The sequence below is a fragment of the Pelophylax lessonae genome (genome assembly GCF_965119305.1).
Source record: "Pelophylax lessonae genome assembly, chromosome: 5".
Taxonomy (NCBI): domain Eukaryota; kingdom Metazoa; phylum Chordata; class Amphibia; order Anura; family Ranidae; genus Pelophylax; species Pelophylax lessonae.
Window position 1 is genome coordinate 482,184,645 of NC_138772.1, and position 12,489 is coordinate 482,197,133.

Below are 12,489 nucleotides of genomic sequence, written 5' to 3' on the forward strand. Positions count from 1 at the left end.
CCTGTGAACTTATGGCCATGCACGTATTTTCAAACTAAACCCCTGGTTTTAATGTGAATTGTAAATCAGGACAATTGGGTTTGTTGCAGGCTGGCTGGTAAGTGAGCTGGGAATTTGTGTTTGTTGGTGTTTGCCATGCATTGCCCTTTCATGTGCTCCTTGCTGTGAAAGCCAGTTATAGGTCGGGGTGGTTGCCATTTGTTTGTGTGCTTTGTGGAGGAAGGAGGTTCTGCATTAGAATCCCCTGCATAGGAGTGCGCAGGGGGTGTGCCGGGTGTGCCTTGGCACACCCTAATCTCCCTGTGTGGCACAGATTCCCCCTGCTGATATTTCACTAAAGCCCTAAAAAAATTTTTTTAAAAATAATAAAGAATGAAATAATAAAAGTAAAAAATACTGACACCAACCTCTGCCCTACTGAGAACTCCACTGCTCTACTGACACCAATTAATGTTTTAAAACATTTGGGTGCACACCCTAATGCTATAGGCTGCTGACTTCCCTACCCAGAACTGTACAGAAGTGGAGATAGGAGGAAAAATAAAAAGTGTTGTACAATGTTGAGATTTGATGGTACCATCATGGTGTATACATTCCTGCCTGTATGGTAACTTGGTAACCTTCCCCCCCCCCCCCCCCCCCCTTCTTCTCTGTGTACAGTACATTGTTCAATGTTCAGCCCCAGGGAGGTTGTCACCCTGATGGAGCTGGATGGTGATGATCCTGCTCTCTCCGTTGTCACACCCCCTGCAGGATAAGGCTCCGTACTGCAGGTCATACGGTGATCAGTAAACTGTCATCAGCCGGGCGGAGAGCTGCGCAGAAACTTTAACTGCTTCTCCCGCAGCTCCATCAGGGAGGCAGCCCGGTGTCCTCTCATCCCATGGTGCTGGATGTGACCTCTGCAGACACAGCGCAGGATCTCGGTGTAGACTTCTCCTGAACTTCACTCCCCCTCCCCTGTCATCCCAGGACCAGGAGACATGGGCTGTTCAAGTAGCACCCAGACCCAAAACCAGGGGGGGAGCAGACCCCCAGCCAAGGCGGTGGAGACCAATGGACCCAAGAAAATGAGCAGTGAGTACCATGGGGGGGCTGTGTGCAGGTGGAGGGGTCTGATCTGTGCTGGGGTCATTGGTCCTATCAATGGGATGGCATGCTGAGACTTGTAGTTCCCCTGTGCAGAACGACTAGGACTAGGACTCACACAGTGCTGTAATGATTAATCCACAAGGTCACATACTTCCCTGCCGGATTGTACCGTGCTGAGTTTATGCTATAAAACTTCAATTTACTTATGTGTGTGAGTATATATATATATATATAATGTATGTATGTATGTATATATTATATATATATATATATATATATATATATATATATATATATATATATATATATATATATATATATTATGTATGTTTGTATGTATATATTATATATATATGCACATATAGATGTCTATATATTATACATAAAACGTATGTAAATGATATAGCGTAAACTCATTCTTCCTTGTGACAGGATGAATAAATGTCCCCTATTTTACTTTCAATGGCATTTATCTTACAGAAAATAATGTAATAATGTGAATGATAAATATTTAAAATATAATATTAAATGTAATGTTACATTTTATTAATCTTTAAAAAAAAGTGATTCATCTTACAACAAATTGACAGAATATATACTATATATATATATATATATATATATATATATATATATATATATATGTATATATATATATATATATATATATATATATTACTATTAATATTACACAGGATTTATATAGAGCCAACAGATTGTGCAGAGCTTTACAACCTTAGGGCAAACACTACCATAATGAAAATGAGTAAGATATAAAAAGATTGTCTGTATTAAACAAAATTTTACCCTAAATAAAATGAAATGTTAAATTATGTTTTTCAAGATTTAATCCAGTCAACTTTTTTAATATAGAGGACCTCAAATGTGGCCCCTAACATCACCAAAGGGCCACACACATAAAATGAAGTGAATACTTTGTATCAGAGACGGCAGACACACAACAGGAGATAGGTAAAGACTATGGACATGATATGAGAGATGGCCAGAGACTATGGGCATAATACAGGAGATAGTCAGAGACTGTAGACAGGGTACAATACATGGTCATAGACTGCAGACAGGATACAAGAGATGGTCAGAGACTGTAGACAGGATACAAGAGGCGGTCAGAGACTGTAGACATGATACAAGAGATGGTCAGAGACTGCAGACAGGATACAAGAGGTGGTCAGAGACTGGGGACATGACACAAGAGATGGTCAGAGACTGTAGACAGGATACAAGAGATGGTCAGAGACTGCAGACAGGATACAAGAGGTGGTCAGAGACTGGGGACATGATACAAGAGATGGTCAGAGACTGCAGACAGGATACAAGACATGGTCAGAGCCTGCAGACAGGATACAAGAGATGGTCAGAGACTGTGGACATGATACAAGAGATGGTCAGAGACTGTAGACATGATACAAGAGATGGTCAGAGACTACAGACATGCTACAAGAGATGGTCAGAGACTGTGTACATAATACAGAAGATGGTCAGAGACTGTAGACAGGATTCAAGAGATGGTCAGAGACTGTAGACAGGATTCAAGAGATGGTCAGAGACTGTGGACATGATACAAAAGATGGTCAGAGATTGTGGACATGATACAAGAGATAGTCAGAGACTGTGGACATGATACAAAAGATGGTCAGAGATTGTGGACATGATACAAGAGATGGTCAGAGACTGTGGACATGTTACAGGAGATGGTCAGAGACTGCAGACATGTTACAGGAGATATTCAGAGACTGAACATGTTATAGGAGTTGTTTGAAACTAGGGACATGTTTCAAGAGGTACTCATAGACTGGAGACATATTACATGAGACTGCTAAAAATCATTGCTGTAACAAGGTACAGTAATAGAGAAACACAGATTAGTGTCTGCAGGACCTCGACGGCCACACAGAAAGTACAAGCACCAGCGGATTAATCACTTATATATATTTTTTTCATAATTATACTGTAAATTCCATTGAAAGTACAAAGTAAGACATTTATCGATCATTTCACAAGGTAAAGTGATGCTAAACAGCAACAGTGGGAAGCACGGTGAGATTTATTCCAAGGTTACACCACGAGTCATAAATTCCTCTTTTGGCAGCTGTAAAGACCACATTTGTGACTGCGTTAAACCTGACCCTGACCACGTGTCACTTTAGTGTGGAAATCTTTTATCTTCAAGAATAAATTTGTCTTTGAACTTTGCAAACTGTGACACTTGGCTGCCCAGGATTTCAGACACACAGGGCTGTCACCCTGTCACAGAGATTTCTCTGAAAGAGATACAGCCTGATTTGTCAATGATCGTCTCACTAGTCTGCTTTGTAAATGGCCCGCAATGAGTTGAGTAACACAAGGTTTGAAAAATAGCACCAACATCATTAAGGAGCGATGACTGTCCTGTGGATGTTAACTTGTTACAAGGTTTTTGTTACAGTAATCACTTGTAGGTATATTGTGTATAAATAGAAGGGAATAAATGACAAATATTTTGGTAGAGCTCTGTGAACTGAGAAACTTTTTAAAAAAATAATTAGAACTCAGGAAAAAATATTAAAATGGAATCAGTGAAATATAGAAGTAGGAAAGTATTGACGAATGGGCACATACCTATAGAAAATACAAATGTACTGTGAAGATAGATACACTATTTATCACAATAGATCTGTTTTATTATAGATCTATCCTTCTGCAGAGCTAAATCCAGTTTAAAGAGGTTGTAAACCCTCTTGTATAACTTTTACCTATAGGTAAGCCTATATTAAGGCTTACCTATAGGTGCTATAAATATCTCCCAAACTTGCACCGTTTAGGAGATATTTACAGCGCAAACTGCCGATGACGTCATCGGCGCAGGCGCTCTGAGGGAACGGCCACCCGTGCCGTTCCTTCAGAGCTCAGTGCCGTGAACGGCGGCTCCCGCGCGCATGCGCGGGAGTGATGTAATCGCGCCTCCGGCCAATCAGATGGCCGGAGGACGCGAACCCGGAAGCGGGACGGCAGGACATGTCGCCGTCCTGTCGCTGAGGTGGCGGCACGGCGGGGGCTTCGTTTTAAGGTAAGTACTACATAATGAGCTAGTATGCGATGCATACTAGCTCATTATGCCTTTCTCTTTACAGGGCTTTTTTTTTCTTGTTTTTTTTTTTTTACTTTACTTCCTCTTTAAGGAGTTTTAATGCATTGGAATTGTGTGTTTAAGGTTCATCTAGATGTGGATTATTTATTTATTTATTGTTGGTTGAGCTAGAAAAGGGGTCTTCAGACTTTTTGAACAAAGAGCCAGTTTACTGTTCTTGAGGCTTTAAAGAGGCAAGATTGTAGCCAGTGGGATTAGAAAATTCTGCGGTGTAAATGGGAGCAAACAGTGTCCCATCATTGGTTTTAGTGGGAGGAATGGTGCCCCATCATTGGTGTCAATAGGAGGAATGGTGCCCCATCGTTGGTGTCAATAGGAGGAATGGTGCCCCATCGTTGGTGTTAATAGGAGGAATGGTGCCCCATCGTTGGTGTCAATGGGAGGAATGGTGCCCCATCGTTGGTGTCAATGGGAGGAATGGTGCCCCATCGTTGGTGTCAGTGGGAGGAATGATTCCCCATCGTTACCATCTATGGGAGAAATAGTGCCCCATTGTTGGTGACAGTAGAGGGAATGATACTCAATCATTGGTGTCAGTGGGAGGAATGGCACCCCATCATTGGTGTCAGTGGATGGCATGGTGCCTCAAGGGCCGGATAAAGGCAAAGAACAGGGCTACATCCGACCCACAGGCCGCAGTTTGGAGACCATTGAGCTAGAGGGACATAATGGACATGGTGTCTTTTTTTCATTCCAACTGTCTATTCTATGCTTTGGGTCCAAGCTAATAAAAACATTATTAATGTTTATAGTAAAAGGTGACCATACACTATATATTCTGATTGTACAGTCCCCTTTAGATTTACTATCCATTGTGTAGTGAAGACTCTGTTTATTGGATGCAAATTGAATGGACTGTTTAGGTTTGTCCTCATATTACACTGTTTTGGTAAATTTAAAGGAGATTGTACAGGGATTGTATAATCCCATTGTAGTATTGTCATCCCAAAGCAGACTGGAAGATACTGAAGAAATCACTTTTACTTTTTTTTTTCCAATTCCAACATATTAGAAGAAAGAAAACTCTCAGCACTGCTTTGTGCTTTGATATGGATTGTCTGCATTTCTGTAAATTACATGCATTTTTAACCCCTTCACGCGTAAGGGTAAAACAAATATTATTGCCTAAGCACAATTTTGCAACTTTTACATGTGTTAGTAAAATCATACATACTAATCACACACATCATCTCAACTACTCAACTAATGTGCATTTGGGTGGGGTATACCATGTTTTTTTCAGGACAAATTGGGCTTTTATTTGGTGGTAAATGATAATGGATATCTCCTGATTTTTTTTTTTTTTTATCAAAGGAAACCTGGTCAAAATAGTAAAAAATAATTTTAATTTAGCTGTATATTCCTTGTTACTACCTTAACCTACCATCAAAGAACAGCCCAAAATCAATACTCCTGGTGATAACAGCAATACAACATATCTGTATGATATCTGTAGTTAGTACCCGTAGTACAGCCTAGAACAATAGTGTGCATTGTCACTGACATTGACATTTGACCCTTACTTGACCCAAACACTAACCCTGGCGTCGATTTAGATCAAACCTTAATCTAGGTATTTTTTCTTTATTTTTTTATTTATTTTACACACTTTTTTTTTTTTTCTCTGCAAGGAGAGAGAAAGATACAATGCATCTTTCCTCTCCATTCACAGAGAGAAACACAGGGGCAGGCTTTAGGCTACGTTCACATGTTGGCGTAGTGGATCGCGGGCAGAATCACCGCGATTCTGTCCGCGATCCCGAAATCATTGCAAATCGCGGGACGCCTGTGTGTTGCCATTGATTTGCAATGGCACCCCAAACGCTGTGCAATGTTGCCGCGATTTCCGCCTGCCGAATCGCGGTAACATCGCGCAAACAAAATCGCGGGTCGCATGACGCCCAAAAAAGGTACAATAGCTACGCCAACATGTGAACGTAGCCTAAAGCCTGCCCCTGTGTTTCTCTCTGTGAATGGAGAGGAAAGATACATTGTATCTTTCTCTCTCCTTGCAGAGAAAACAAAAAAAATTATGTGTAAAATAAATAAAAAAATAAAGAAAAAATACCTAGATTAAGGTTTGATCTAAATCAACGCCAGGGTTAGTGTTTGGGGTGCCATTGCAAATCAACGGTAACGCACAGGCGTCCCAGAATTTGCAATGGTTTCCGGATCGCAGGCAGAATCACCGTGATTCTGCCCGCGATCAAATATGCCAACATGTGGACGTAGCCTTACAGTGACTGATCACTGTGGTAGCCAATCAGAGGCTATCGCATGGATCAGATGACCCGGAATCGGGAGTGCAGGTCCCAATCATTAGTACGGGAAACGGGCTTTTGATGAGACTCCTGTCACTGTGTTGGGATTGTGCTGTAAGGTGTGCTCACAGCACAAAAACAGATACACATATATACGGGGCCCCACCGCAAAAAGCCCAGGTGCATTGAGTCCGCATATATGTTTTATGTCAGTGTGAAGGGGTTAATATCCATTTTTAATGCATTTTTCATATGTTTTTCCTGCACTCCCATTGATGTCTATGAGACCAAAAATACACATGCCAGTACCTTTTTCCAAGTCGCACAGAAGCACGTTGCTTAGGTATGAACAGGCTCCATACACAATAATGGGATTTCTAGTGTTGTGTCTTGGTTGCTTAGGTATGAACAGGCTCTATAGACAATTATGGGATTTCTATTGTTGTGCCTTGTCATGCAATGGGTGAAGTGTGACAATTCACACAGGTGTGAATGGGGACTTAGGTTTCCTTCTGACCTATGCCCAGTAAAACACGTTATCACACAGTGCTTTTTGCACGGTTTTACATTGCCATTCATGCAGAACGGCTTCCTACTACACAAATACAGTAGCAGTCAATGCACCGCACCAACGCTATAATTGCACCACAACACACAAGTCATGTACTGTGGTGCAATGCAATACAAAAAAAGAGTCAAACACAATTTTGGGACCATTAAGGTGCATTGGCAGCTAATTCAAAGGTATTGGGTTAAAGCAGAACCAAACCCATCAATTTAATGGTTTCCAAAAACAGTTCTATTCAAGCCATGCCATGACGATAACTGTCACATTTGCTTGTGTTCTCAACTGAACTGTCAAGTCATCAAATGGCTGGTGTGATAACTAATCACATGTATAGCACCATGGCAACTGCAGATCAAACAGAGGCTAAGATGGCAGCTTTTCTGGCTGTAAAGGATAGGAGGGTTTATTCCCACTTTAACGTAACGAAAAATAGGTTAATGCACAAAATCCTGCATGGTAATGTACATGTATTAGCACACTGTGATGGGCCGCACAGGTCTGAGGTCCCATTCTTATCACAGACCGCGGTGGTGCACTGCAGTGACATTCATTTTAAAGGGGCTGCACAACACACTAATGGCGCTTTTCCACTGCATGGAACCGAACGGTTCGGCTCGCTTTTGTGCTTTTCCACTGCTGGTACCGCATGGTATGGTGTAGGAACGGTTCAGTACAGTACGGTACGGCAGCACTTTTCCACTGCATGGAACTGAACGGTACGGCTCTTGGCGCTTTTCCACTGCATGGAACCGTACCGGTTCGGCACCCTTTTGTGCTTTTCCACTGCTGGTACCGCATGGTATAGGGTCGGAACGGTTCGGTACGGTACGGTATAGGTTTGCTTTTCCACTGCATGGAACCGAACAGTACGGTACGGTACGGCTCTGAAAAAACAGTACCTACTCGATTGTGGTTCCAACAGGTACCAAACTGGTACCATATCCCACAATCCTTTGCATGCAGTCACTACTAGCCACTGATTGGTCAGAGAATCCCACCCACCCCGTTGTTATCCCACCCACTTAACTTTAGTACTGCTTTAGTGGAAAAGCAAACCTATACCGTACCGTACCGAACCGTTCCGACCCTATACCATGCGGTACCAGCAGTGGAAAAGCAAACCAGGCCAAGCAGGGCCGAGTAGAGCCGAGCCGGTACTAGCCGGTACTTGCAGTGGAAAAGTGACAAAAAACAGTACCACCTCGATTGTGGTTCCAAGAGGTACCATACCCGGTACCATATCCCACAATCCTTTGCATGCAGTCACTACTAGCCACTGATTGGTCAGAGAATCCCACCCACCCCGTTGTTATCCCACCCACTTAACTTTAGTACTACTTTAGTGGAAAAGCAAACCATACCGTACCGTACTGAACCGTTCCAACACCGTACCATGCGGTACCAGCAGTGGAAAAGCAAACCGGGCCAAGCAGGGCCGAGTAGAGCCGAGCCGGTACTTGCAGTGGAAAAGTGCCATTAGTGTCCAAAAATTTTCCGCTCAGAAAAATAAGAAGAAGAATAATAATAAGTTTACAGTAATCCCCCGCTACATCGCGGTTCAGTTTTTGCGGTCCCGGTAATTCGCGGTTTTTTTTGTAATGTTATTTTACTATATAAATCATTAAAAATGAAATATTTTTGTGTTTTCCATAGCTCTTGCTATGTCTCTTAGTATCTTTTATGTGTTTAAATGAGTTTCTATTGTTTTAAAAGTGTGTTTAAAGACCTTAAAATGCTTTTACACGTACAGTGACAGTAAAAAAACATGCCTACAATGCATTTTAATAGGGTTTTTCTATTTCGCGGAATTTCACTTTTCGCGGCTGGGTCCGGAACGTAACCCCCGCAATGGAGGTGGGTTTACTGTAAATACAATATTAGAAAGTTGGCTTTTGCAAGCCAACTTAATAATAAGTTTAAATACAATATTAGTAAGTTGGCTGTTCCAAGCCAACTTAATTATAAACATGTGTAAATAGAGTGCTACCCAATGAACAATCTTAGTGCAAATCTCATGCAAATAAATACATCAAATGCTTAAATATTCCGTTATATATCAAACACTAAGGGTCCTTTCACAGGGGCTTTCCGATCCGGTCCCCCTGTCAGTTTTTCAGGCCGACCGGATTGTATGCTCCATGCACCCCTATGGAGCAGTGGATGTCAGCGGTGACATGTCCGCTGACACCCGCTGCTATCCGATCTGATTCTGTCCGTGAAATCCAGACAGATGGAAACCCTATTTTTCATCTGTCTGGAGGATCAGATCGGATAGGATCAGATGAGAACGGACAGGCGGTCCGTTTTCATCCGATCTCCCCATAGAGGAGAGCGGGGCTCTGACAGGTCCGTATCAGTGAAGAGAGATAACACCGCTCAGGCCAGTCAAAGTCCACGATTCAAGGTGGGTGCTGAACCTCGGCTCGCCACCAGGAGAAGCATAAAAGAAGAAAATGGTCGCACACCACCAGAGAGTCCAATGAAAAAAAGGTCCTTTATTCACATAAGTGGTACAAGGTACAGCAGGGTAGGACAGTAGAGAGCGGAGACCGACCTGTCATCCGCCTGCTCAGCGGAGCATGCTGAGCAAAACGGAGCCCGTTTGAAAGGACCCTTATGTTGTATGCATCAAAAAAAGTCCACATAAATGTCCATATCAGTTAGAGCTGCACGATTCTGGCCAAAATGAGAATCACGATTTTTTAGCTTGGAATAAAGATCACGATTCTCTGTGTAACAAAAAAAAATTGGGATAACTTTACTGTTACGTTTTTTTTTTTTATTCATTAAAGTCTATTAATTGCGTTTGAAAGACTGCTGCGCAAATACAGTGTGACATAAAATATTACAACAATCGCCATTTTATTCTGTAGGGTCTCTGCTAAAAAAATATATAAAATGTTTGGGGGTTCTAAGTACTTTTCTAGCAAAAAAAACTGATTTTAACTTGCAGGCAACAAGTGTCAGAAAAAGGTCTAGTCTTTAAGAGGTTAAATTTCCTTTCTCCCTGGCAGAGGGAAGGAAAAGATACAATGTAATCATTTTGTTTATAGTTACTGGGAGACTAATGTTGATAGTTTATTTGCGGGAGGCTTTTTTTTTTCTCCATGGAGCATATGTCAGGTTCAGATCGTCAGGAGGGGTGAATCGAGATCGCGATTTTCATACGATTAATCGTGCAGCTCTAATATCAGTCGATCTTATATATATAGTTAAGCTTCCATCATGCAAAAAAGTGCCAAAGTGCTGTAAACACATACTCAGTGCAGTCCGTGCTCCCCTGTGTGCCCACTCACTCAGTAACAAACAAAATGGCCCCTGTCCCCATCTATAACTGGCCTTAACAGCAAGGAGCACATGGAAGGACAACGCATGCAAAACAAAACCAGAGAAATTCCCAGCTCAACTCACAAACCAGTCTGCTTACCAACTGAATTAACATGTCTAACAGTGTGCGTTAAATACAAGGGTTTAGTTGGCACACATTTGCAAACGCATGCGTAAGCTTTGCAAGGCCACTTCACGGCACCCTGTATTACCTGCAGTCCTAACTCCTTTAAATTTATGAGAGTCCCCACAGTGGGAGCACATGCATTCTAATGGTTAGATAGAGGGCAGGTGGGCCTGGAGGTAGCCCGACCCTCCTTAAAGGTACAGGGGCATGCTGAACACCCAGCACATAACACAATGGCAGCAAAGGTGTCCAGTGTGTCACCTCACCAATATTTCATCAGTAACAAAGAAATGACAGACTGGTTGATGAGTTGAGTTGAGCTGGGAATTTCTTAGGTTTTGTCTTGCATGTGTTGCCCGTCCATGTGCTCCTTGCTGTGAAGGCCAGTTATAGGTGGGGAGAGGGGCCATTTTTTTTGTTACTGAAAAACCAACAGGCTGGTTGTACTCAAGTTGATTGAATTTGTGTTACCAAGCAACTGAACAAGTGTACCTAATAAAGTGTCTGGTGATTGGATATTCTAATGGTGGAATTAGATTTAGGTATTAGTTTGGTTGATGAGTTGGTTCTGTAGCTGGCACACAGCGGCGATAGTGCTGTTCACCCTGGTATAGTAGATTATTTTTTCTATTTAAATATGTGGGTTAGAAGACATTATATTTCTCTTATTTTTCACTCTCCTTTTTTTAGTTTTTTTGGAAAGAATAAAATAAAAATATTCCAGAATTTATAGTATTATTATTCTACTAGATGTTGTAAGGATGACAGCGTGCAGTGAAAGTTCCTCGCTGGTATGATGTGAGCTTCTCAGCTTGTATTGTTGAAACATTTGGTGCCAAATTCAGAACACACACGTGGACTAATTTACAGGAAGCTATCCTCACTGAATATTTCATACGTGTCCGGTGTTATGTGACTGACCCAGTAACCGTATTCCGACAGCCTACACTACACTCTACCACTTCACTTCCAATATCCCGATCCCTGCACTCCGCCATGAACTATTATTATTACCGTCTATGCTCTGAGAGGATACACTAGTCAAAACTGAACATAATTCCGGCATTAGAAAAACATGGCTGCCTTGAAAATGCTAGCTGCCTGGCTGCTATACTGACTCTCTTGCTTCAGTATTGTGTCAGTGACCTCAAATGCTTTCAACTATCATTTTCTGAAGGAGGCCAGCAATGGCAGCCCCCATATTGCATGACAAGTTGCATCCTATTGCCGGCAATGGCACTGTTCAAATCGGTGTGATGCCAGTGATTTGAAAAAGTAGTTTCTGTACTATTTTTTGCAATTTTGGGTACGACTTGAATAGATATCTGTGCATGAAGCCACACAGATGTCTTCAAAGTTGCACCGGAAGATTGGGTGAGTACAGCAGCTGCAACGGCTTTTGTATTTTTAGCAGCTGTAGGGATGGCTTTTCTATTTTTAGGAGCTGTAGGGACAGCTTTTGTATTTTTGGGAGCTGTAGGGATGGCTTTTCTATTTTTAGGAGCGGTAAGGACGGCTTTTGTATTTTTGGGAGCTGTAGGGACGGCTTTTGTATTTTTAGGAGCTGTAGGGATGTTTTTTTTTATTTTTAGGAGCTGTAGGGACGGCATTTGTATTTTTAGGAGCTGTAGGGATGACTTTTCTATTTTTAGGAGTGGTAGGGACGGCTTTTGTATTTTTGAGAGCTGTAGGGACGGCTTTTGTATTTTTAGGAGCTGTAGGGATGTTTTTTTTTTCTTATTTTTAGGAGCTGTAGGGACAGCTTTTGTATTTTTAGGAGCTGTAGGGATGGCTTTTCTATTTTTAGGAGCTGTAGGGACGGCTTTAGTATTTTTAGGAGCTGTAGGGATGGCTTTTCTATTTTTAGGAGCTGCGGATATTTTTAGGAGCTGTGGGGATGGCTTTTCTATTTTTAGGAGCTGTAGGGACGGCTTTTATATTTTTAGGACTTGTAGGGGCGGCTTTT

At 41.9% G+C, this 12,489-nt stretch overlaps 1 protein-coding gene across 1 annotated transcript in view; it reads left to right on the forward strand.

Annotated features, from left to right (window-relative positions):
* Window positions 1–755: 755 nt before the first annotated feature.
* Window positions 756–12,489, forward strand: part of LOC309556736 (uncharacterized protein) — a 50,476-nt gene continuing 38,742 nt past the window's right edge. The window contains exon 1 of the mRNA XM_082259223.1: window positions 756–1,077. Coding sequence (XP_082115349.1) covers window positions 984–1,077 — 94 coding nt within the window. The 5' untranslated portion in view covers window positions 756–983. The remainder of the gene's footprint in view (window positions 1,078–12,489) is intronic.